General features: G+C 42.3%; 1 protein-coding gene across 4 annotated transcripts in view; it reads right to left on the bottom strand.

Moving 5' to 3' along the window:
• The window catches only part of Cdh6 (cadherin 6), a 135,831-nt gene that overhangs the window by 29,786 nt on the left and 80,369 nt on the right, over positions 1–25,676 (bottom strand). For all 4 annotated transcript variants that reach the window (XM_075975844.1, XM_075975846.1, XM_075975845.1 and 1 more), the window contains exons 3-4: positions 5,497–5,791; positions 1,627–1,746 (exon numbers count right to left, since the gene is read on the bottom strand). In XM_075975844.1, the coding sequence (XP_075831959.1) occupies positions 1,627–1,746; positions 5,497–5,791 (415 nt within the window). The remainder of the gene's footprint in view (positions 1–1,626; positions 1,747–5,496; positions 5,792–25,676) is intronic.

Below are 25,676 nucleotides of genomic sequence, written 5' to 3'. Positions count from 1 at the left end.
TTTCATTCTCATTGTTTTTCTACTCAACATTTTCTCTCTCCTTGGGATTCTTTCCAGGTTCATTCACCTTTTAACACATAGATTTCTACCTGGATATAGTAACCCAAAAAAGCTCTGGCTTAAAATAAAGAACATTTGAAAAATATACGAGAGGAACTTGATTCAAAATATGTATAGAATCTACTGTACAATACAAAGGCTTTGTACTGGAAAATAAGCCAGCAGATAGCATGGTGCTTTTGACAGAGGCGCTTTTGTATTCTGCATTATATGATACACTTGTGCTCCACATTGTGGAGAGGCCTCAGTACCTCGGTGCTATTTATAGTTTTGCAAGCACACACTGCCAATGGGTGGTTTGTTCTGAGTTAACCCCCTCTCAGCCCAGATGCTTCTGGTTAACATCAACTAACTTGACTAAGCATTTCAAGAGGTGTCTGAGCCCCAAATATTCACAAAATCAGGGGAGATAGCAAGAGATGGGAACGAGAGAAACACGGGCTTCGCAGCTCTCAGAACCATGTCTGGCCTCCTGACCAGAGGGCAGGACTGAGCCCTGGAATGACTGGTTCCTTCCCTGACCTGTGATCTGCTGGTGGGAAATGAGATGGAAGATAGTTTTTTTTTAAATGTTAATCTACTGTCTTCTCAGATTGCCAGCTCTCTGAATAAAGCAGTTTTTAAAGACGTTGTGACAGGCAGCAATGAGTCCAGCATTCCACTTCGACTTTGCAGGCAAAAATTCAGAAAAATAGGGGGTTCCTTGGACTTCCCACAGGGTAGGGAACCCTGATTGCTCTTCGGGCTGATGAGGGGGGGGACCTAATTGGGGGAGGGGGGGAATGGGAGGCGGTGGGGGGGGAAGAGACAGAAATCTTTGATAAATAAATAAATTTAAAAAAAATTCAGAAAAATAAGATGCTGTAAGAAAGATTCTATCAGGCAAGCTGATTCACTGGACCAGGGATGTGGGACAGGACAGGCTAGACCATGGCATCAGAATGAGACAAAAAATTCAGTGGTTTGACCGAGCTATGGTTCAATTCCTACTCAGGCTCTAAACAGGCACCAGGGATCTGTGCTCATAGTAACACTCCGGCATCTGGGCTGAGGCCCTATCTCAACAAGGGTTTCCATGATCGCTGTGACCAGGGGTAGGGAATGTGACAGATTGCACACAACTCTGCTTGGAAGTGACTTATCCCACTGCCACATTTTATCTGTGCAAATATGTCCCATGGCTACACTCTACCTAGCTTCAGAGCAGAGCAGAGAGAGATGTGGCACCATCAAGTAACCAGGAAAAGGGAAAAGGGGACTCAGGATTTCTGTGAATAGGGTCAACCATTCCCAGAAAGGGCCACTCCTCCAGCTCCATGCCAAACTCGGTGGAAAAAGAGAGGAATGACTCTATCCTAGACGTGTGCTGTGAAAGGCTCATTGTCATATTTCTTTATTAAAATTATCTGGGTGTCATGCTTACAAATAAATCATTAGAGTTTGGCAGAGGAACACAAGGAAAATCCAATCATGCTGATTGTTTTTATTAAACAATATGCTAGGTCAGCTGAGCATGTCAGTTAAAATTACAGAGCATAGACGAGGAGACACAGAAAGTATTCTAACCTGTTTCCGACTCCACTGAAAAGTAGGGCTGTCCCTGTAGGATGCTATAGACAACTTTAGCACTGTTTCCATATGTTGGGTCGTCGGCATCCGTTGCAGTGACTTGGACTACAAACGTGCCTGCAATGACAGAAAAGTAACTGAAAACAACTTGGTATGTGTGCATAACCTTCATTCGTTTAAAAATTAAAGTACATTTTAGTACATGCATATATTTTTATGCATGTGATGGCTCACACATGCTACTGTGCAGGAATGGAGGCCAGAAGACAATTTATACAAACAGAAGATCAAATTTAGGTCACCCATCTTGGAAACAAATATCTTTGCATTGAGCCATCTTGTTATGCTGGTTCATTTTTATTTTATTTTTTTGTCAACTGGACACAAACTAGAATTACTGGGAAGCTGGAACCTCAATTTAACTGCCTCCATTGGACTTGTCTGTAGGCATGTCTCAGGGACATATTCCTGACTGATGGTTGGTATGTAGGGGTCCAGCCCACTATGGACTGTGTTCCCCTGGGCAAGAGATTCTGGATTTGTATGAGAAAGCAAGATAAGCATAAGCCATCCAAGGCAAGCTAGTGAGCATCACTCCTCCATGGTCTCTGCTTCAGCTCCTGCCTCCAGGATCCCATCTTGATTTCCTTTGATGATAGACTGTAACCCCAAAGTCACCGTCTTTTATCACAGCAATATAAAGTCAACTAGAACACCAGCTTCCATGGCAAAGGAGTGGAGAGTCACAGTACAATGTATGTTGTTGGGAAGCCATTGATCCTTGATGTGAAAGGGATCAGATTCACATCAATGAATGCTGTATGCAGTAGGTTAAAAAGAAGGGCAGCCTTGGGGAGAGGTGAGTCCTACCCATCTTCTGTGATGGCATGTGACTGGACTGTTGCTTCAAGGGTTCTTTCAAGTTACTTAGGACTGACGTAGGTACCTCTAGACAATCAGCCTCTTGAATTACTTTGTCCAGAGGAATTCTGTTAGGTATTGTCTAGAGGGTGGCCACTTGCAGTTTTGCTAGAAATTCTGTTTCTCGTGGGCTGCCATGTGGCACATGAAGCCACAATTGCAGCTGCTGTTGTGCTATTAGGTATGCCAGCCTGGGCACAAAGCTGAACAGGACAGAAAACCACCAAGAAGCCAGAATCCAGATCAAAATTTTCCAAAGATTTAAGTACTATGATCAGCAAATATCTTCATCGTTTAAACTTGTTTGAGTCAGGTTTCCTATTATGGGCCCTTAAAATGTCCGATAATTCTAAGAGGTTGAAAGACTTTGAACCATTAAACGGGTAGCGTAGACCACATAAGGAATTAGGGCTGGCAGTAGGGTACATGTAGGAAGCTCCAGGTTCAACCCCCAACTCCAAATAAACCACTTCATTTATAGGAATCAATGAGGTGACACTAGTAACCTCATCCCTCACGGAGGATCAGAAGTTCAAGGTCATCCTATGCTATAATGTGGGTTCAAAGTCAGCCTGGGCTACCTGTTTCAAAAAACAAGACAAAACCAAATCTTAGTTGATTGGGATAAGACACTGTAAACATCTGATAGCATAATTTTAAATTAAGATTAAATGTACAGAGGAAGCTCTAGTGTTTTAGGCTGGCATTCTTACTTCGGGAACCCTTAACAGAGAACTTTGGAGGTAGTCCTACCTTGCCTTAAGGCTATACTAATTTCACGTGTGTGTTTGCTTGTCCGTTATATGAGTGAGAAGTTCCAGAAAGGCCCTCTGTGTAAGGGTACTCTAAGGCTGCTTTTTGCTGTTCCTATCAGATAAGCAGTGGTTGTCCTGCTTTTGAGAAGGGCAGGAAAGATCTATGCAGAGAATAGGAGAATTTTGAAACTGCTTTTTTAATATCTAACCATTTCATTTATTAAACAAATAGAGTGCATTGTGCTAGGGTTGAATGTGTCGGCTCCCATTGTATCGTCCTGAGACATGAGACACAATACCCACCTATACAATTTGGCAGGTTAAGTGGCCAGAGTGAGAGCCTCCTGGGACTTCAGAGGGAGAGTTAATAGAAGTCAACAAACACCCAAATTCTTATTTGCATTAATATAAGTTCTGCGTGCCTTTGGAGTGTGATTATCTGGTGTTCTAAGCAGCCATTAGGAGCAGCTACTGAAGGAGAGGCTCTATTCCTGTTTTCTTATTTAATCCTCATGATTATCCTTCGGGAGTAGACATTTATTATTTATTTTTGTAGATGTGGAATTGGAGGATCAAAGAAATAAAGATCAGATAAATCAAGTAATTTGCCCAAGGCTACACTGCGAGCTATTAGTGGAGACAGTTTCTAATTCAGGTAGTTTTGATACTGAAGTACACGTTACCCCTTTGCTGTTGTCCTATTACATATACATATGTATATATATATATATATATACACACACACACACACAACATTCCTTTATCTATGCCAATAATAATTCTTTACACATGCATTTTGGGCTTTCCCCGAAATATTTGTAACGTACACTTAATTCTTTCCTGGCTTCAAAAGTAAGTGACAGCCTCAAAGAGGAGTACAGGGCATCACAGTTAGTTTGGGATGCTTCCAGGGACAAAGATAAATATCTTTCTTTAATTCTTCTTTTTTTGCTTTTTTTTTTTTAACCACCTACAAGAAGAAAATCCTCCAACTCATCCAGGGAAAAAAAAGATTCATTAAAAATAATCCCTGCTTCTTTCTTTGCTCTGATGATCGGTTCATATTTTTCTAACAGAACAAAGTGACATCAAATAATGTGATTGTTTCTTCCTCGGGGGGAAAATGATGATTCAGAATCACTTCAGACTGAATATTTTTCAAATTTTGGACCTCTGAACACCAATATATCTCCTATCTACTTGATGCAACCAGAGAAAAGTTATTCTGTGATTTCAGCCTTTTTGAAGTTGGCTGAGTGAAAATAGAAACCACCTTTCCCTTTAGCAGTTTGGGGGTGTCACTGTGTTTGCCCTGGGAAATATTTTAAAGCTTCGAAGAGTGGGAGCAATAGAATGTTTTCCTTTTTTTTTTAAATCCCATTTACTTCTTCTAGCTTAAGCAAGTTAAGTCCACACAAATTAAACTAAAATTGGTAGCGAACTTGTGCATGTATATAATAATAACCCTCTGTATGAAATCTCATGGACGTCATTACTGTCAGCGTATTGTTTGTAGATTTGAAAAAAAGTTTCCTTGAAGTCTTTCTCCAAATTCATAGTTACTTAACACAACTGCTAGTGGTTTTTTTCTTATTAAACAAATTTCTTATAATTGTGTATGTGTGCGTGTGTGTGTGTGTGTGTGTGTGTGTGTGTGTGTGTGTGTGTGTGTCACAGCCTGGTTGGAGGTCCGAGGGCTTTTTTATGGAATTGGTTCTCTCCTTCCACTTTCTGGTCTGGAATTGGACTCAGGTTATCAGACTTTTGAGGTAAGTACCTTTACCTGCTGAATCATCTTTCTGGCCCCATCAGTACTTTTGAGACTGAACTGTAAAGTCAGGCTTATATTTTTAACTGGGAAGATTTCCCCCTGCCCCAGACAAATTGTGTTGTTGGCTGAGGGCAATAGAACAAGTAGCTGTCTTTCAGTCCAAGAAAGAGGAGGAGAGAGAGCAGGTGAGGTGGCCTCCCTGGGTCCCTCCCAGTCTCCCCTGCTGCCACACCCTTAGGAGAAGCTGTCTTCTTATGGTAGTCACAAGATAAGATTAAAGTGGCATTAGACCATGGGCTGTTCTTATGAAAAGAACATATAATAGTTTGGGGATTTGGCTTCTACATTCTTTCAATTAGTTAAATTTGGCTCAGGGCTCTTCCCTTGGCGGGAGTGGAGACTCCACTCTATTGAACTCACCAACATCAGCCATCTCAGGGACCGTGGCTGTATAAACGTCCTTGGTGAATATTGGCTCATTGTCATTGATGTCGTGGATCTTGATGATGAATTCAGACTCAGGCTCTACGGGTCTCCCTGTCCTTCTGTTGATAGCTTGAGCTCGAAGGATGTAAACGGGTTTTTCTTCCCTGTCCAGTCTCTTTGTGGCCTGAATGTCGCCTGTGTTTTCATTGATAATGAAGAGATCTCCTGCCCCATCTCCTGAAAGGATATATTTAAGTGATCCATCTCCTCTATCCTGGTCTGAATGTAACTATTGTAGGGAAAAAAAAATTAAAGAAAGTAAAAGTCAAGCATGTGATCCTAAACTGTTTCAATTTCACCATGCAATCTATCTCAACTGTGCTATTTGATATCAACAGTCTCCAAAGGCAGGCACGGCTCTTCTATTTCAAACTACCTGCATAACTCTTTAATAGAAAACACCACTCATTAATGAACACATTTCTTAATCATAGAATTTTCTAGAATAAAACATAAAATTTGGCACTCTTTCTTATTTTGAAGAAGGGAAAACTGAAGACAGAAGCAATTTTAAAAGCCCAAGATCATGTAAATTAGACTGGATGAATCTTTTCAGTATGGATGTCGGATCCTGTGAGAGGACTTCCTTAGTCACTTTGCACACACAAACATTTTCCAAGTGTCCCACTGCTTAAAAGACGTGTGGGTATAATCTGCCTTTTGATGAATTATGGAAGCTAGGTAATCACATCGGTGGACAGAGATCATAATCCATTTTCTGGGGAGGAGTGATATGTGTTTGTTTGCCTGTCTATTTCAGTTTAAAGCATCCAAGGGACCTCCTCAGTGCTGCTTCCAGCAGTGCCTTGAGACCACATCACCAGACAGTCCATCATTTCCCTGGGACAAGGGGATCTGGCATATCTGACATTTGGATTTTAGTAGGAGACAGGAAGTGGCCTTCTGATGTGCAGAGACGGCCTTCAATTGAAACAGTCTGCTTTATGAGTTAGTGTGACCTGATCCTCCACCCCAGCTCTTGAAATGATACAAGCAGAGGTGATGAAGATTCACTGTCAGTGAAATGGTCCAGAGGAAAGAGTGGAATTAAGTGAATGTCTGACATTCCACAATCATCACCTGATGATCCTAAGTTGGAGAAGCAGTTCCTGTTTCCTAACTCCTAGGTCCCCTTTCCGAGTCGAGTTCCTAAATTCTTCTTCCCCACCCTAGCAAAACTTTAGGTCTCCTATCAGTCCAAGTCCATTCACAAATTTTCAGTGTGTTTCGTTGTTGCTGAGGGTGAACACTTAACAGCCAGAGCAGCAGGCATCTGTGCTCACAGACATGTTAGTTATAGAATCTCCTTACAGTCTTCACACAGAGGAGCTGGGTGACCGTGGTAACCACAACAGGTAAACATCCATGGGCTCTGATTAACAATGCATGCGCTTCTAAAGCAGTGGTCCTCAACCTTCCTAAGTCTGTGACCCTCTAATACAGTTCCTCATATTGTTGTGACCCCCCCAGCCATAAAATTATTTTCACCGCTACAACATAACTGTAAGTTTGCTACTGTCACAAACTGTAATGTAAATCTTTGTTTTCCTATGGTCACAGGTGACCTCCATGAAAGAGACAGTCAACCCTCAAAGAGGTTGTGACCATAGGTTGAGAACCTCTGTTCTAGAATACCTGCAGGTGGACTCTCAAAGCAGCAGGGAACTGAGACGATGAGCTAAGCAGTTTTTTAAACACACGTTCTATGGACTAACTACTACACGGGGTACAGAGGGAAAGAATTCTGTGGTCCTGTGTGCTTGGGAAATACTTAATCTGACTCCTTCTTGGAGTAATCTGCTAACACATGAAAGACTGTGAGAGCCTGAATGTCAGACTTTCTGTGGCATGATTCTGTTTAACATGGCTGTCTGGAGCTTTAGTGTTCAATGCAATGTCCTTTGGACCTGTGACAGCCTTCCTGGGAAGTTGCTTTTGTAATTCTGAGTATCTCATCTGTCACTGTAGAAACAGGAAACCCAAAGTTCCAGTTAACGTAGTGTTTCAAAATCACACCCAGCTCAAGTGAGAGTCAAAGACGAGAATCTGGTGGCAGGAAGGTGCCCTGCAGAGTATTTGGTGCAATGTCCCCATTTCTGGAGTGAGAGAGACTGTGTCCAGTGCCACACAGCTATGCTGAGTTAATCACTGAATTGGAGAATGAGAATATTATTCATACAATTAATAGCTTTGAAGGCAATTTGGCAGAAATAATGGAAGATAAAATGCGAACAGGGAGGAAATTGCTTAGAAGTGAGACAAATGCCATAAGAAATGTAAAACAAGGGCACGCTATGATTTGTGTAATGTGATACGCCAAGGAAACGCTGAAACCACCCTGACATAGAAAGAGCCGCTAGGGAAAAGTTAACTCTCCGCTGACAGATTCTAATGACTGAAGAGCACTCTTAAAAAGCTATTTTATTAACTCAAAAGCAGAACAAGCCCCGCTGAGGTCCTTTGGTTGCATGGTCCTGGGCAGCTGTGGTGGGCGGCCGTGGTTGGCGGTCACGGTCGGCAGCAGGGTGCAGCATGTGGGATGTGCATCTAAGTCCTACGTACAGGTCACGCTCACTGTGTCCCTCGCCAGGTGTGAGACCACAGCAGAGTCAATTAACCTCCCAAGCCAGGACCCTTATCAGCAAAATGAGGCTAATAAGGGCTGCAGGACAAGCGGCTGGGAAGAACTAATTAGAGGCTATATACAAATACCTCATTAATTGCCACATAAACATGCAATAAAAGCACGGTATGTGTTTTATGAATTATAAAGAGCCATCTAAGTGGAAAGATATTCCAGGAGCATGAGCATTAGCTGTGGATTTATCATCGGCATGTTTTTGCTCTTATGACTTTGAGAACTTTGTCTGAGGACCATAGAAACCCAATTTTTGTAAACACTTCCTATCTCTCAGGTAAAATGTGTTATGAAAAGCCAGAATTCTTCTATTTGGTGGCAACTGCTGTCTTTACGTGTGATTTATTTTACGCTTTATTCCACTAGATCATAGACTCTCCTCGGCTGCTTCTTTCATCACCTTCAGTGTGTAATTGTTGCACACTCGGTCAGTGAATACCACATCCGGTCACAAGATTTATGCAGGTAAAAGTAATCAGGGAGTTATTTTTAGCTGTCAGAAGCGGCCATTTCCATGAATTATACTACAAACACCGGGGACGATAGAGAGGCAGAGGGGAGATGCCGGCCAGTGTGAACAGGGACTGTGTTGCAGATCACAGCTCTGATTTATCAATATTTGAAAACCAGTGGGGAAATGCATCTCTTCGCTCAGGCCTGGCCTCATAATAGAACAACTTAACCTCCTCCCTCCTCTTGGCCCCCAACATGAGCTTCCTGATGGTGCAAGTGCAGGCCACAAACACCCGCATCTCTCTTCACTCTCTTCCCTTCCATGGAGCAGCCCTGGGGCCAGCTCTTTCCTCTGTTCTTGGGAAAGAAAGAAAACAGAAGACTCTGCCGTCTGTAAAAGCTGTGGCGGCAAGCAGACATTAGGGCTTCATTGAGCACTTAGATTTTAATTGGATTTTTTCTTTTGTGATGTCATTCATCATGGCCACTGGAAGAGACAGAAGTTAAACAACAACAAATGAAAGGTTGTAGGTTGCCCGAGGCATATTTTTTACTAATTTCAGTGTAATGTGCCTGTTCCATTAAGTTTAATCATCTGGTTCACTTTTAATGTTTCACCATCAAGTAAAAATTAGCCACTTCCCTCCCGGAGTCTCATCTCACCTGTGGCGGGCAGGGTTTCTCTGACACTTTCAGCCAGAAGGCGCTCTGACTCCATTTCTCTACTCACTTTTTCTTCTTAGTTATTTATTTTTTAAACAACAAATGTAGTGTCTTGGAAAACAAATACAGGGATCTCTGTCGCATGGCCCCATGGAGGGTGTCACCAGGCAGTGGCAGCATCATTGCCTGAGGGGCTGTCCCTGGGAACATAGCATCCATTTACCAGCCACATGGACCAACTTGCAGCTTAATTTTGAATTCAATTCAAGGACATAGCATTAATTGTATAGATTTTTAATAGTCTGTGAAGCCAGCTAATGCTGCTCTATTACTCCCATTCCTGTGCGTCACTTGGCGAATCTCTGAGTCGCTGTCCAAACTGAATCTTCTAAGCACACTCGTGGCAGAGGTGGAAGACAGAGTCTCAGCATAAGATTCTCAGGATGGTACGCGTAAGTGCGTGCAACAGTCAGAAGGGAGCTTATGGACGCGAACACCACATGCTGGTTGTCTGAATGAAGACCCCAGAAGAATGTAGTGTGGCCTTTTAGGAAAGGAACAGTTGCTCACCTGAGATGTCCCAGGACAACCAGAGAACAACTACAGAAAACAGACGCTGCCCACTGGGACTGTGGTAGAAAGCAGTAGCTGATGTGGAGAGAGAACATCACTTTTGTGGTCGGCAGATTAAACATCATCTCACATTGGATTTTAGCTGAAAGTCTGAGAAGTCATGAATATTGTTTTGAACTAGGAAGTGAGTCTATCATCAATTTATGTCAAAAGAAAGATTATCTGCTATTATTATACATGTTTGTATATATTTATACATTTTCCTATATATTGTCCTGTGGTGGTTTGAATGAGAATGGCTCTCAGAGACTTTGCATGTTTGAATGCTTGGTCCCCAGTTGGTGGAACTGTTTGGGACAGATTAGGAGGTACGGACTTGTTGGAGGTGGTGTGTCACTGAGGGTGGGCTTTGAGATTTCAAAAGCCCACACGAGGCCCAGTCTCCTCTCTTCTCTTCTCTTCTCTTCTCTTCTCTTCTCTTCTCTTCTCTTCTCTTCTCTTCTCTTCTCTTCTCTTCTCATCTCTCCTCTCCTCCCCTCCCCCCGCTCTGGGCTTATTGTTTGTGAATCAGATGGGAGCTCTCCACTCTTGCTCCAGCACCATGCCTGTCTGCTTGCTGCCTTGCTCCCAGCATGATTCTGGACCCACCCTCTGAAACTGTAAGCAAGTCCCTATTTAGAAGGTTTCCCTCGTCGGCTGTCTTGGTCATGGTGTCTCATCACAGCAATGGAAAAGTAAGTACACAGTAAATAAATTCACTTAAGATAGTGAAGGCTGGGGAGATTTGGTGGGTAGATTTTTTGTGAGAAAGAAATTGAACCCTGTAGGAAGACAAGTCTTAGAAATTGATTCCATTTTATTGATTACAGGATCGGGTAAATAAAAATATGTTAAAATTTTTATATCATATATTTTATTACATGAGCGTTAATGACTTTACATGAGTTAGCTCATTTACATCTGATAATTATTTCACAGATGACAAAGTTGAGACTAGCATAATTGTGACGGGTGCTAATTGTTCTACAAACTCCTGCTAACTTTGCATTTCTGTGAGGAACTACCTGAGGGAGTTATTTTATTTTGGTTTATTTGGTTTATTTGGAGGGTTTATTTTGGCCCATGGTTTCAGAGGCTGTAGTCTGTAATTGCTTGGCTCTATTGCTTTGGATCTGTGGCAAGGGGGCTGAGGTAGCTGCTCACCTCCTTCTTGTCAGGAAGCAAAGTGGAGGAACGCTTCTAAATGGAGGCCAGCTGTCAGCAATCAGAGTTATTAAACTATACCTTGTTTCATAAAGATTCTACTTCCAGTCAGGCCAGCAAGCGGTTCCACCGTGTGTGTGTATGTGTGTGTGTGTGTGTGTGTGTGTGTGTGTGATGCCATCTACAAACATTTTGGGCCCATTATTTCTGGATATCCTGGGATGCACATGGACCACAAACTGCAGGCAGACAGGATTGCTTTAGTACCTGGACCTCTGGGAGACAGTTACTATCCAAACCATAGCTCCGCCTTCGTCTGTTCTTCCATAGTCAGTACTTCTGACTGGCACATGGCTGCTTAGCCTTTGATAACCTATTCATAAGGTAATACACGCGTGTGTAATTGTCAGCGCCCACTGCTTAATAGCAACTGGCTTATGGAATTTTACTCCCAGGCTGAACCTGGTTTCCCGAGGGCTGATGAGGACTGAGCCTGGGGGCACAGCAGACCACAAAGGGGTGGGACCTGGGTTTCGGAGTCATCTCTTACCTGAGCATCATCTAATATGATACAGAAAAGTATCTTAACTTCAGTCATGGTAATTCTGCTTTCTGCTTATTTTTTTATCTGTTGTTGTTACAGTGATTATCTCTTTATACTGTCTCACTGGTTCTCAAAGATGGCAGGAGTGTGACCTGGGGCCTACCTAGAAGCATAAATGCCCAGCCTAGACTCAGGAGTTCCCCATGCAACTTGTGTTTTAAGAAGCCCTCTAATTGATCTACTTTAATGACTTTTATTTTATTTTTTAATTTTTTTTTGGATTTTTGAGACAGGGTTTCTCCGTAGCTTTTTGGTTCCTGTCCTGGAACTAGCTCTTGTAGACCAGGCTGGCCTAGAACTCATAGAGATCGGCCTGCCTCTGCCTCCTGAGTGCTGGGATTAAAGGCGTGCGCCACCACCTCCCGGCTATGACCTTTATTTTTAATGACATGTATGTGTGTGCATCTGTGTATGAGTATGTACATGTATGTGTCGGTGCCCGAGCAGGCTGGATGACAGTGTCATGTTCCCTGGAATTGAAATTACAGGCCATTGTGAACTGTCCAACATGGGTGCTGGGAATGGAACTCAGGAGAGCTCCCTCTCTAATCTTGTTTATTCTTGTTAATTTTCCTTGTATATACTGACCAAGAAACATTTCTGGTTATGATCAATATATCATGTTAAAATGTAGGCTAGTTAAAGTAAAGTTGTAAAGTTTTTGTAAAGTTATAAAGTTGCCCAGAATTCCATTCGTTAGGTCATATATACAAAATCTAAACGGGAGTTTTTATGTGTCGTTGTGTGTACAAGACTTTAAAACTGACAAACGAGATTTTTAAAGCAAACTTGCCATGACATTCATTAACCTCATCCAGGATTTTTCACTAGGTACCCAGATCGGGGTTCATTCAGACAAAATTGGGGCGGGGGGAGGTACATAAAGACTTAAAATCAAAAGTTAAGCAGACATATACACAGATGATTACTTCCATAGCCAAACCCTGTATTTATTTCCATTCCCCCTTTGAAAGTATTTCTAACACTGGGTGAAGACAGCTACACTTTTGTTGAACTACTCAGTGAAATAGGTGCCTGCTTGTCGGTGTTTGAGTAGATGCTGCACATTTTGCAATGAGGAATAGGAGCCCTCTACCTAACTCTGATGGCTGCTGGGGTCTGAACCGTTGTTTTAGCTAGTATAGTCACAATGGGTGAAGGGACATGCTTCCATGAAAGATAGCAATGGGTATAAATTCACACTACATACTCATCTTGCCACCTTGGGAAACTTAGCTTTTCGAGCACTAGTTCTTCATCCACTATAGGAATAATAGTGATATTTCATTTACACATATGTTGCTCTGAACATTGCTAAAAGAATGCATGCAGATGTTTGATGGTGAGTCTAGCTCAGGGAAAGCCTTCTGAAGCTTGCTACTGTGTTTGCAAATATGAAGGACTCAGAAGGGAGATTTCTGAAAATGGAAAGATTTGGGTTTGAATTTTGGCTTTCCTATTAATTAGCAAATTAATTAAGCCATGCTAGACTCCATCTGTCCCCTGCAATACAGTTTTCATAATAATTCACTTTGCCAACTATTCTTCCCCTCATGGCCCCTTAAATGCTGCCAGCTTTGGTCTTGTGTCTCAGGGCCTTCCCCTCCATATTTCATGGATTATCTCAAGTGAGGTCATTTCTTTTGTTTTGCTTTGTTTTTTCAAGCATGCAGCTACTACCTATGAGACATTGCCGTCAATGCCCAGGCGGCCTGACCATTTCTTTGAGATATATTTCAAGGATGCGATTATTTCAAGGACATATCTGTCTCCAGAGCAAGTCTCTTAGCCCACTTATACTCAGTACATCCCAACAGGCCTCATCACTAGTCCCACAAATACTTCCTTACTCCTGTGTGTCATATCCATAAAGACCAGTAGAAGGTCATCCTGGAGAGCACCTGACGATCCTGGAGAGCACGTGACAGTCCTGAAGAGCACTTGTCTTCCTACCTCTTACACATAACATATATCTTGACTCATTATTTTCTGTTTCCACCACCATTTCTCTTTGATATATTTTTGCCCTCCAAATGCACACACGCACACACACACACTCTTATATTTTCCTGTCACTAGACCCATTTTACAATCACATAAACATGGAAGATGCCACTATTCTACTTCAAACATTTAGTGTCCTCTGTTTCCTTGGGACATAGTCTTTTACATAGTGGCTTTTCATCCTCTCATTAGCTTCATTGGCCACCATCCTCTCTGAACAAGACCTTGCTCTTACCACACTCTGCTTCCTGTGGGTTTTAAGACTACATTTGTCTCTTTCACAGCTAAGTCTTTCCTCAGGTAGTCCCACTTGGCATAAATCCATTTGAGAGTCTTTATCTAGTTAATCCAATTCAAGTGCCAGGACTACTTACTCTTCTCTTTCCAGAGACACCTTCCTTCCATCGCTGGTCTAAGATTCTCCTCCTATGTACTTTCAACATATATCCCACTAAACCAGTAGTATATTCTTTTTTTTTTTCAATGACTCATTCTATAACTGTTTTCTTTTCCTTTTTCTAACTAAATCACATATCATGTAAGAATGCATGACATCTATTTGGTTCCTTCATTTCGGTAATCTCAGGACCCAACACACGGGCACATGATAGATGCTCAATAAATAATGATTGCAAACGACTACTGAGTGAGTGTCGTAAAGGTCATCTTAGATTGGACTTCGATGATGGATGGAGGTTCTGGCACATAGCAGACAGTTAACAAATCTTAGCGTCCCCATCTGATGTCTTCTTGACTTTAGGAGAACTCTGGATATCAAGAATATGCACACACTTTCAAAGTCACTTTATAATTCAGCAATCGCTATCACATATCAGACACATGGATGGATTTGAGCAATCCAAAGGAATAATTCATGCTGCATTGGGTCTGAATGGTTTCCTTCAATAACCAATTAAACCTCAATAAAACAGAAAACTACCTTGCTTTATCTTTGTTGACAGGGCACAGAGCAGTTACAAATGCATTGATCACAATAAATAGATTTGGTGTTGCTCAGAGGTCCCCAGTCAGTCATGAAGAAGCAGCCCTATGTAGGGAACTTTCTCAAGTATCACCCTATTGTAGAAGGGAATAGAAAGTCCTCTGATTCACAGACACATTGCTCCACTATAAACTAATTTAATGTTGTCAACCTAGACCACTTAAAAAAAACATTTATTGGCCTAGAGGGTTGCATCAGGCAATACGTAAAATCATCTCATACATGTCTTTTATAAACTCACAATTTAGGCTTGGGAACACTGACTCATAGGAAAAAGACAGGGAATAAAAGCAGAAATAAGACACTCGAGTCCCACTGTTACTAGTTAGGAATGACAAGGTAGCAGAGAACCTATAAATAGGTAGTGTGGAACCAGAGAATGCATAAACCCTTTGATGGCTTAGGAAGGCTTCTTGGAGAAGCTTAGGTTACTGATGGGAGGAAAATCACTTCACTATCTTGTGAGAGCATGGCATGGTTTTAGGGCTGAGTGTGGGAGAAAATCAGAGGCAGCTTTGCATATGTGCCTGGGGTAATAAAACCCATAAAGCCAGCAAAAATAGAAACACTTCTTCTCTTGTGTTTCACGGTCACATTCTTTCTCACACTGCACTCAGATGTACAAGGGAGGTGGCGTCTTTATTGTCTTTTTTTTTTAAAATAGCTTATCCCTCAAGCCCTAGTCCCATTGAACACTAGGAACTCAATATAGTAGGTTAAGCATCGAGTCAAAGATTTGGTGCAATAACAATAACGCCTGCCTGATTCAATAGTGCAGTCTCCTTGGGTAGCTCTTTAGGTAAATTCTTGGCTGTCTGCTTTCCTTCTTCTAGTGCTTCTAACAATTTCATTCTCTTTTCAATGCATCTGTGTTTGTTTTATGTGCACGAGTGTTTTGCTGGTATGTGGCTATGTGCATCACATGGGTGATGGGACAGAAGAGGGCACCTAACCCCTGGAGTTGGAGCTAGGGGTCACTGTGAACTGCCCCACAAGGGTACCCAAGCTTGGGTCCTCTGGAAGAGCAGCTGGCACTCTTAACCACTGAGCTGCCTCCCCAGTTCCCAGGTTTACTTTTGATATGTAAAGCAACCAGTGAGAGAATCTAGAAAGTTCTGATTCTTTTTTTCTGGCAAAACATAGGATGGAACTGCCTGCTTAGCTTATGTTTCTTTTCGGTCAATCACATTCCCTTACTGACCTGAAAAAAATGTGTTCCCTATATAATTTCAATAATAGAATTAGCTTTCATGACAGTGGAAATAGTTTGCCTTTGAAACATTATCTGCTATGACTAATCTTTTGCAATTTTTCTGATTGCAATTTTGGGAAAATGATATTAAGTTTATATTATAGTGGCTCTTTTGGGAGTTTTGCTAACACTTTTTTCTTGTGAATCTTTACATTCAGTTGTATGGACATTCACCAAGGACATCACTGTGTCAAACAATATTTTAAATGCTGAGTAGCAAAAATCTACTTTCTTGTTTCTCAAATCAACAACACTATTGTCTCTCTGATCTCTATAATAAAATGTTTGGGGAGCCGAACTATCTGTAAAGGAAGTCTAACAGTGGATCCTTGGTCCTTATTCTGACCTCCAGTAGCACCTTCTCAAGCCATGAGACCAAAAATGTCTGCAGATACTTAACCAATGTCTCCAACAGCATAAAACTGAGATTACGTGTGTATGTATGTATCTATGTATGTATGTATGTATCTATCATCTATCTATCTATCTATCTATCTATCTATCTATCTATCTATCTACCCACCTACCTATCATCTACCTACCTATCATCTATCTAATCTATCATCAATTCATTTAACTACTTACCAACCTATTTTATCTATCTTACCTATCTACTTATCTTTTATCTATTGATCTATCACCCTATCCACTTATCTATCCTTCCATCAATCTATTATCTATTGTCATCTAGAGTTCTATCTATCTGTCTGTCTTTCTATCCTTCCAAATTTCATCTCAATGTCTACCTTGTAAATTTCAATACAGTTAAACAACACAGTAAGGTTCTCTGCATTGGCTGAGGTTATGCAGGACCCCACTCGGTTTAATCTTTTATCTTCTGTTAGATTTAATAACCGCTGAAACAGGTCTTGTGTTATGTGGAAGAGAATTTCTGACAAAGTGCTAAAAGCAAATGAATTTTAAAGTCAAGGCAGGAGAAATTTATTAATTCCCTTGACATTTATCTTTTACACCCAATACCTTGAATTTAACGTCAAAAGAACCAAGCATTTTAAACGAACAAAGCTTTAGTGTTATAATAGTGGCAGCAGGCAGGATATTGGTGTTCCTGGTCCTAATTGCCAGGACCCATCACCTGCTGCTCTGGGTAGCAACAGCACGTTGTGCACATGGTTAATTAAGATAAGGTCTTAAGATGGGGGTGGAGGCGAGGGATGTTATCCGGGATTACTAAAGTAAACATGGTGTGAAGGAGAGTGCCTGGGAGGAAAAGGAGGAAGGCAAAAGGAAATTTGATGAAGCTAGAAAGGCATAGCTCTGGGGGACTTTGGAGATGTTAACTATGCAAAGAAATTCAAGGTGCAGAAGTGGCAGGAAGACAGTCTCTTCTGGACCCTCCAGAAGGGTCCTAGGCTGATTGAGAGCCCACTGGATAGCCCAGGCTGGCCTCTAAATCATGGCAATCCTCCTGCTGTAGCTTACTGAGTGCTGAGATTTCAGATAGGAGCTACCACTTTTTTTTTATCTTCAGAGGAACAGCTTTGAGCCATTGCTACTTTAGTCCAGCGACCCCCATTCCAGACATCTGAACCCTAAGGCTACAAGGTGGCACCTCCACACAGCTCAAAAGCACTACATTTATGGTGATTTGTAACAGCAACAATAGAGACCAAGAAAAGAATCCCCTGTTTTGGGAGTTCATGGTGAAGTAAACTGTACCTAGTCCTTGAAGCATCCTAGTGAAAGGGTGGAAGCCTAGCCCTCACTGAACACTTGCCCTGTTCCAGGCACGGCACGGACCCTCCGGTGTTACATCATTTAAATCCTGCAGTGCTTTTAGGAGGTAACCTTTAGTTTTTACTCTCTTTCTCATTTGTTTTTGCCCAGAATTGGTAACTGAGGTCAGCGGGGTTAAGTGATCCACTTCGAGTTACAGGGAGCGCCTGGAATGTTACCAAGGCATACGTGCCTGGCTCCGAAGTCTATGCTTGCTTTCATTAAGACCGCACTGCCAAGGCAGCACCCACAATGACTGCGTACATTCTGAATTCATTTAATACCTTAGGCCCCAGGCTAAGTGATTTGTAAATTTTATTGGCATAAATGATACAAACTGTAATAGATGTTATTGTTCATTTGGGATTTATCAATTAAACAAATGCCTGCTTGGTTTATTAACCACATGAAGTTATTTCCCAAAAAAGGCATTGTTTATTGCTTTTTGCTCGGTTCCTGAAGTCAAGGTCTTTCTTGTCTTGGCAGACTGCGACATTAGTCTCAGCTCCTGCTTAGTCTAACATTTTCATTTTCAAAAGCCAGTGGTAAATCATGCTGCGAGCCAGATACCCAGTCAAAAATTGATTTACTAAGGCACTGCACCTCACCAGCTCTAATCCTATCTTTTGGCTTCAGAGTATAATCTTTTCAGTCATTTGCCAAATCTGAGGACACACACACATGCTCTCTCTCTCTCTCTCTCTCTCTCTCTCTCTCTCTCTCTCTCTCTCTCTCTCTCACACACACACACACACACACACACGCACACACACACACATATATATGCACTCTCTCACACACACATACAGACACACACACTCACATACATACACACCTCACACACACATATGCACTCTCTCTCTCACATACACACACACTCACATACACACACACACTCACACACACACACACACACACACACACACACACACACACACACACACACACATTGCCCTCTATTTGTCCTTCTCTCTGACACACATGTCTTATAGGAAAACATAAATAGATAAAACACAGACATTTAAAACTAATGGACTGTCCCCCAAATGTATTGTTCTTGAAAGGCACAAAATAAGTTGGATATTATATCTTCTTTGCAGACCATGGCTTAGTACCTAAAATGCTAAAGCTCTATCTTTATAAAAGCAGTAGTTTGCCGGAGGGAGGGATCATTTCCTCCTCAAATTCATAGCTCTCAAGCATCATGAATGTGCTCAGTAAATGTTGTTTAAATTGAATTTCACAACCTGCTCACACAGTCAAGGAGGCAACATGGGGGACAGTCCTAGGAAGAAAGATTCTGAGCTTCTTTCTTAGATTTTCTTGCTTTGGAACAAGCTATGAGCCCTGCCCCTTCCAAGGGATCTAACAATGAAAGATCAGTGAAGAATGACTGGTACTGTCTGATGACCATGCTGACTGATGGCCACGCTATCTGATGGATATGCTGTCTGATGGTCACGCTGTCTGATGACCATGCTGACTGATGGCCACGCTGTCTGATGGCCATGCTGTCTGATGGTCACGCTGTCTGATGGCCATGCTATCTGATGACCACGCTGTCTGATGGCCACGCTATCTGATGGCCACGCTGTCTGATGGCCACACTATCTGATGGCCACGCTATCTGATGGCCATGCTGTCTGATGGCCACGCTGTCTGATGGCCACGCTATCTGATGGCCACGCTATCTGATGGCCATGCTGTCTGATGGCCACGCTGTCTGATGGCCACACTATCTGATGGCCACACTGTCTGATGGCCACGCTGTCTGATGGCCACACTATCTGATGGCCACGCTATCTGATGGCCATGCTGTCTGATGGCCACGCTGTCTGATGGCCACGCTATCTGATGGCCACGCTGTCTGATGGCCATGCTGTCTGATGGCCACGCTGTCTGATGGCCATGCTGTCTGATGGCCATGCTGTCTGATGGCCACGCTGTCTGATGGCCACGCTGTCGGGTCTCCTGAGTTGCTGGTGGCCTGAATGTGAATGCTTTTCTCAAACTCTCAACCTTTGTGCTGTCACTTTGCTTGCCACACATCAACAGTTGTCTTTACTACGCTACCATCTTCTCAACCATATGAAATAGGCAGAGAGCGTTATATTTCGTTCTGTGATTACACCTGGATTCTGGCCCCAGTGTCACTGTTCTGTTGGTGACAACCTCTGGTGAAGATCCCAGCTCCTCACATGTGAAAGGGTTGAGTCTTTCTCAACTGAGTAAGTGTTGACCTGGGGCACTTGAGGAACACTCACACACATGAGAGTAGTTTACAAACTTCTGAGCCTTCCACCATGAGGGAAACTATTTTCCTTGTTCCTCATCTTGCTGCGATTTTCCTGCAAGGAAGCTCTGCTCAGAAAACAGTCCTGTTGCCTCCTGACCTGTCAGGGGATGACCTCTCTTTTGCTGCGTTCTCTTTCCTGGGGCTTTCTGTCCAGAGCCTGCTGCTTTGTCAGGTGTTACTGGGCGGTTTGCACTGCAGTCAAAACTATGGCTGTCACATCACCATTTTACAACTCAAGCAAGTAATAGCTAGACCCTTGACAAGGCTAGACGCGAAGAAAGTACTGCCAGTCCAGCTTTCTGACATCATTTAATTTTCTTGGTTTGATTTAAAAAGCTCTTTTACTGCAAGAGGCAGAGGTAACCATGAAGATCATAGCTTTAATCCAATGTGAATAGCTAGTCCCTTTCCCCTTTTATATATTGAACAGTTGGTAGAATAGCTAGAAAATGCAAGATGCAAGCATGGTAAGAGTGGCTTGCTTTATCTGGCTTCTAGGGGGGAAGTAGCTTTCTACAGGATATATAATTTATGGCTTCTCATCTCTGCCACTGTCACGGCCACCATTATCATGACTGTCTCCACCACCACTTTCATCAGTGCCAAACCAAAAGACCAAGCCAAGTCAAGCCAAACCAATCCAACTTAACTTGTGGCTACTTTAAGAAAGGGAGTGAGCCAGGTCCTTATGTTTTATAATACATGATGTATGTTGATGCTTTAAATCACTGTATTTTAAGGCAAGACATTTAGCACGTCTTCTTTCCTGTCCTCTTGCAATTGTACTCACAGGTGGAGGAGGGATTTAAAAATGTGGCTACCTAGAAACAGTGATTTTTTTTTTCCTGTGAGAACTCTAAATATATTGGTTAAGATGTAGTTGGTGATAATCATGTAGACATTTTCTGTCCCTGAACTCCATAGCTGACATTTTTGACATCACACTGCTTTCCATAGCTGACATTTTTGGTGAAATAATTGCCATCAGCAGTCTCAGGTCCTACATGAGTTCTCTGACAATGTCTTTTGAATTGTCTGCACGTGGAGCGTCTTAGGACTCTGTGTACGTGCATGTGTGTGGGTGTGTTTGTGCACGTGAAAGTCATAGGATAATCTTGAGTGTCATTCCCTGGGAGCCATCCCTTTCTCTCTCTCTCTCTCTCTCTCTCTCTCTCTCTCTCTCTCTCTCTCTCTCTCTCTCTCTTTCTCTCTCTCTCTCTCTCTCTCTTTCTCTCTCTCTGTGTGTGTGTGATGTGTGTGTGCATGCACATGTGTGTGGCGACTAGTATCCAGCTCTATAACTTTCCACCTTCTCTATAGCCTTGAGATGGGGTCTCTCAGTGAACTTGGCTCTACCTGGCTGGACAGGAAACTCAAGAGAATTCACAAGTCTCTGACCCCTCCTAACACTGGGGTTATAGGCACGTGGCTATGCCTGGCTTTTATGTGGGTGCTGGGGTCTGAATGGAGGTCATCACACTTATGCAGGAAGGGTTCTTACTCATTGAGCCATCTCCCTAACCCCGCCTTCTTATGAGTCTCTCATAAAACTGGCTGGCCAGTAAGTCTTGAGGATCTGCTTGTCTGTGTCTTCCCAGAGTGGCGATGACCAGCAGGTACCACCCTGCTTGCTTTTTCCTTATCTTTTTTTGTTATGGGCTCCAGGGGATCAAACTCAAGCTCTCAAGCGTGCAAGGCAAGCACTTTACTTACTAAGCCATCTCCCTAGCTTGCTCCTTAAGAATTTTAAGAACAAGAAATTTTATTCCTATTGGTCAATTCTGACTTTCTCTGGTTTTGTTTCCAACTTTCCTCTACTAAGACCCTAAATATTGTCTGACTTTTATTTGTGAGTCTTAAAGGAGTTGGCTTTTATGATGCAGTATTCCTTGTTGTATACTCTCTCCTTATTTATCTTGTGTATGCACGTCTAACCCTGCTGCTTTGGGTTGTCCTGGTTTACACAGAGGGAGTTCGGGTTTTCTCCAGTGGTCTCATAAAATATGTGTACTATTCCGATGTGAAATACGCAGTGGTAGTTTCCATAGAAAGACCCTCATAAAAAATTTTGGTTTATATATTTATTATCTAATACTTCAAAATAATTTAGTCAGCTGCCAACCGAATAACACAAAACAGTATCGCTTTGGGCTCAGCACCGTGAACTGGGAGGCATGAGAGCGAAAGTCTAGCATCATGTCAATAGTTACTTCTACCGTGCCATGTGCATCACATCAGTAGGTCAGTGAGTGGATGGGAAACGTTCTCTGTCCACGCACACGGATGGAAACTATGGAAGTAATAACCATGTTAACTAGCTTGGCTTTGGCAGCCATTTCAGTGAATACATACATCAGAACTCCCTATTGTATTCCCTAAGAACACATCTATTTTGTAAGTGTGATGTGGTGTGTGTGTGTGCGTGTGTGTGTGCAAGCTGTGGTACACATGTGGAGGTCAGGGGCACCCTCAGTTGATTTTGTTTAAGACAGCATCTCTTGTTTGTTACTGAGTGTGCCAGGCTAGCTGGCCTGTGGTCTTGATAGAATCCCTTATCCCTGCTTTCCCTTTCTGTAGGAACACTGGCATTACAGACACACGCTACCCCACCCGGAGTCCTGGGGATCTGAACTCACATCCCTTTACATGCACGGCAAGTGTTTTACCCCTGCGCAACCACCTTACCTCCTCTATATAATTTCTATTTGTTAATTAGACTTCACTAAAGCTGGGAAAATTGGGAGGCAGTTTTTATTTAACAAAAAATTAAAATTCTAACCATAATGTACATTTAAGAGAAGCACTAAACCTATGGGATAACAAAAAAGATTTGTATCTTTGGGCGACATTGTAGTTTAATTCAACTAATATTTGGCTTTCTCTGATGCACAGATCTGTGCCCCACACCACTGGGAACAGAAAAATTAATAAGCCATTCAGTCTGAGGTTTTGCAGAGTTTACAAAGATTTAAGTTTCAAAAGTATAAACTCAATATGTGAAATAAAATTGAAAGAGCAGCCTATGACCGAGTAGGGAACACTACTCCATAAATTTAAGGTCAAAGTTCATCCTCCACCAGGCATCAATTATTTCGCTCTTGAGAAGGTGAAACATCCAGATAATTAAAAGATTAAATCGACACTAAGTTTTCACAATAGAACTTCGATTCAATAATAAGTAGATTATAATATATAAAAACTTAACTTACATTATTATGCTTCATAATAATGGAAATCGTTTTTGAGGGGTCAAATGCCTTAAATAGTTGACAGGAGAAAGAAGGAAGGCCTGGGTGTCTTTTAACGTTTCATGACAACTGAAATCATGGAATTTAAAATGATAGTGTGAACTGATGGTTTTAAAATCAAATTATAAATACTCTTATGGGTCATGGTCTACAAAGTGAACTCCACTGTGGTCAGACTCTTCTGGGGTGTTTTGGGGGTCACTCTCTCCTGTAAGCAACCCCTCACCCATCCTCTGAAGGTGTGCTCACTAAACTCATTGTTTCTCAATGTTACTCTTTGGTGGAATCATACTGTGGCTTGGTGTTGGTTCCCTATAAGGTTAGGGTGTAAGTTTATTTAAATCTCCTCAGGCAAAACATTCCTTGAACACCTTCCTGTTGACACATTCTCAGCCCTCTGGATTGCTGTTGGTAAGCTGCGTCTCTATTGCCTTGCTGCTGTGGGAGCAGTTTCTGGCCCATGCTGTTTGACCTCACAGGACAACCTTGGGCATCGTGACCCTTGTTGCTCTTTTGTTGTGTTTTTCTTGTTCTTAGATGGTGGGCATATTGATCTCCCGTGAAGTCCCTTTAGTAAGTAGGACGTGCCCAGTCCTTTCTAAGCCTCTCTGTGTTAAATTTATTTAATCTTCACTGCACTAATTTCGTTACTCCTGTCATTTAGCGGTTGAGAGAACAAGGGACCAGAAGGAGGTTAAATATCCTGTATTGTACACATAGTGGGTGATGCGGCTGGGCTCGACCACAGTGAGAGTAGAGCATCAGTGCACACCCTCTGGTGAATGACTGGAATTGAATGAGCGCAGCGGTTCTCTCCTCAGCTTTATTTTCAAAAGGCGGCAGTGGAGTTTATCTTTTTCAACTGCTTCCTTACCTCTAATCAATATCTCCTTTTCCTTTTTTTCTTCTTTTGAGGTGTGTGTATGTGTGTGTGGCAGGAGGTTCAGCATTAAATCCTGCATCTACAGTGGCATTTTGGGTTTTTTGCCACACTCACAATTGTGTTTTCAAGTTCTTTGAAAGACATCAACTCACCTACAATACTTGATACACTTCACACATACACATATATTAATCTTCTTAAAGCTTTCTCTTTACACACACATCGAAATATGACTTAAAGAACCTGTATATTCCCTGTGAACAGCAAATTGAATTCACGCAGGGAGCTCTAGGGGTCCCCATCCTAACGGAATGGACGTTGGAGGTTTGGGGATTGCATCTCCATTCGCTTTCTGTATGTTGCTTGGCTCACTCTACAGCTAGCACAGCTCGACAGTGAGTTGCCTTTGGGTTCATGGTCAAGGTCAGAGACTGAAATGTTTCTGCTCTCTACTTGAGCTGCCAAGCACAGAGGAGAGTCTAAAAGTCAGAGGGAGGACTGTGGCCACACAGGACAGCTTCTCAGGGTTGGATTGCAGATTGAAGCTTTTCAAAAATTTTATTACTAATGTGAAATCAGCTCCTGGACAGTGGAAACAAAACGCAGATGACTGCCAATACCGGCAGCTGGGATGTGACCGCATGGACCTTGCTGAAGACCAATCAGTGAACGAGCGTCTGCAGCCACTCTCTTAAATAGACCAACGAGTTGAAATATAAAAATGTGAAATGGCTGAGCATTAAATTTAAATGATGGAGAAGAAAGATGTGCCCGAGGCGCTTGCCCCGAGTCAGGGAGAGAAGATTGCCACAGGCCATTGAAGCAGAAGAGAAGTGTGGAGGTTATCAAGGGAAAGGAAAGACCTTGAGAAAAAAATCACAGTGGCCAGAAAGATCGCTAATTGTGTCTCACTGTAAAACGCTGACCTGCCGTGACTATTTTAAATATCACCGATGTGTGCTGGGAATGACAGTAAAGACAGAGAGCTGCACGTTTGGTCTCGCACCGTCCTTTGAGAACTAGTCTTTATAGCAATCCTTGCTCTCTACACTTGGGTCTTACCCAGTTAGTTCTCAGTGTGGTACCCCCAATGGCAAGGAGTATTTCTTTTCTTTTCTTTTCTTTTCTTTTTTTTTAAAAAAATTATTACTTTTGCTTTTTAAATGTATGCTTCCAAATAGACCTGCGAAGTTATGGGCGTATTGGAAAGGAGGACTAACTCAATCCTTAGGTGGTCCGACAGTGGATTCTGCCTGTTAGGTTTCTAACAATGTGAAACCCAGCCTGAATAGCTTGGCTTCTCTGACCCTCGCTGACCACTGTGTAAAACAGCAACAATAAAGAGTAACTAGGCATTTGTGTATTGCACACAGCCGTCTTCATCTGTTTCCAGATGCTGTAATAGAATGTCTGAACCTGGGTGATTTATGGAGAGAAGTTTATTTGACTTTTAGTTCTAAAAGACGGGGGGAAAAAAACAGGAAAAGACCACAAGAGATTTTGCATGGCTCTGGTGAGGACCTTGTGAGGCTTCGACTTGCTGCAGAGAGAGAAAGG

This window comes from Microtus pennsylvanicus, chromosome 6 (genome assembly GCF_037038515.1).
Source record: "Microtus pennsylvanicus isolate mMicPen1 chromosome 6, mMicPen1.hap1, whole genome shotgun sequence".
NCBI classification, from domain to species: Eukaryota; Metazoa; Chordata; class Mammalia; order Rodentia; family Cricetidae; genus Microtus; species Microtus pennsylvanicus.
Note: the sequence above shows the minus strand (reverse complement) of the source record. Positions and strands in the feature narration are given on the sequence as shown.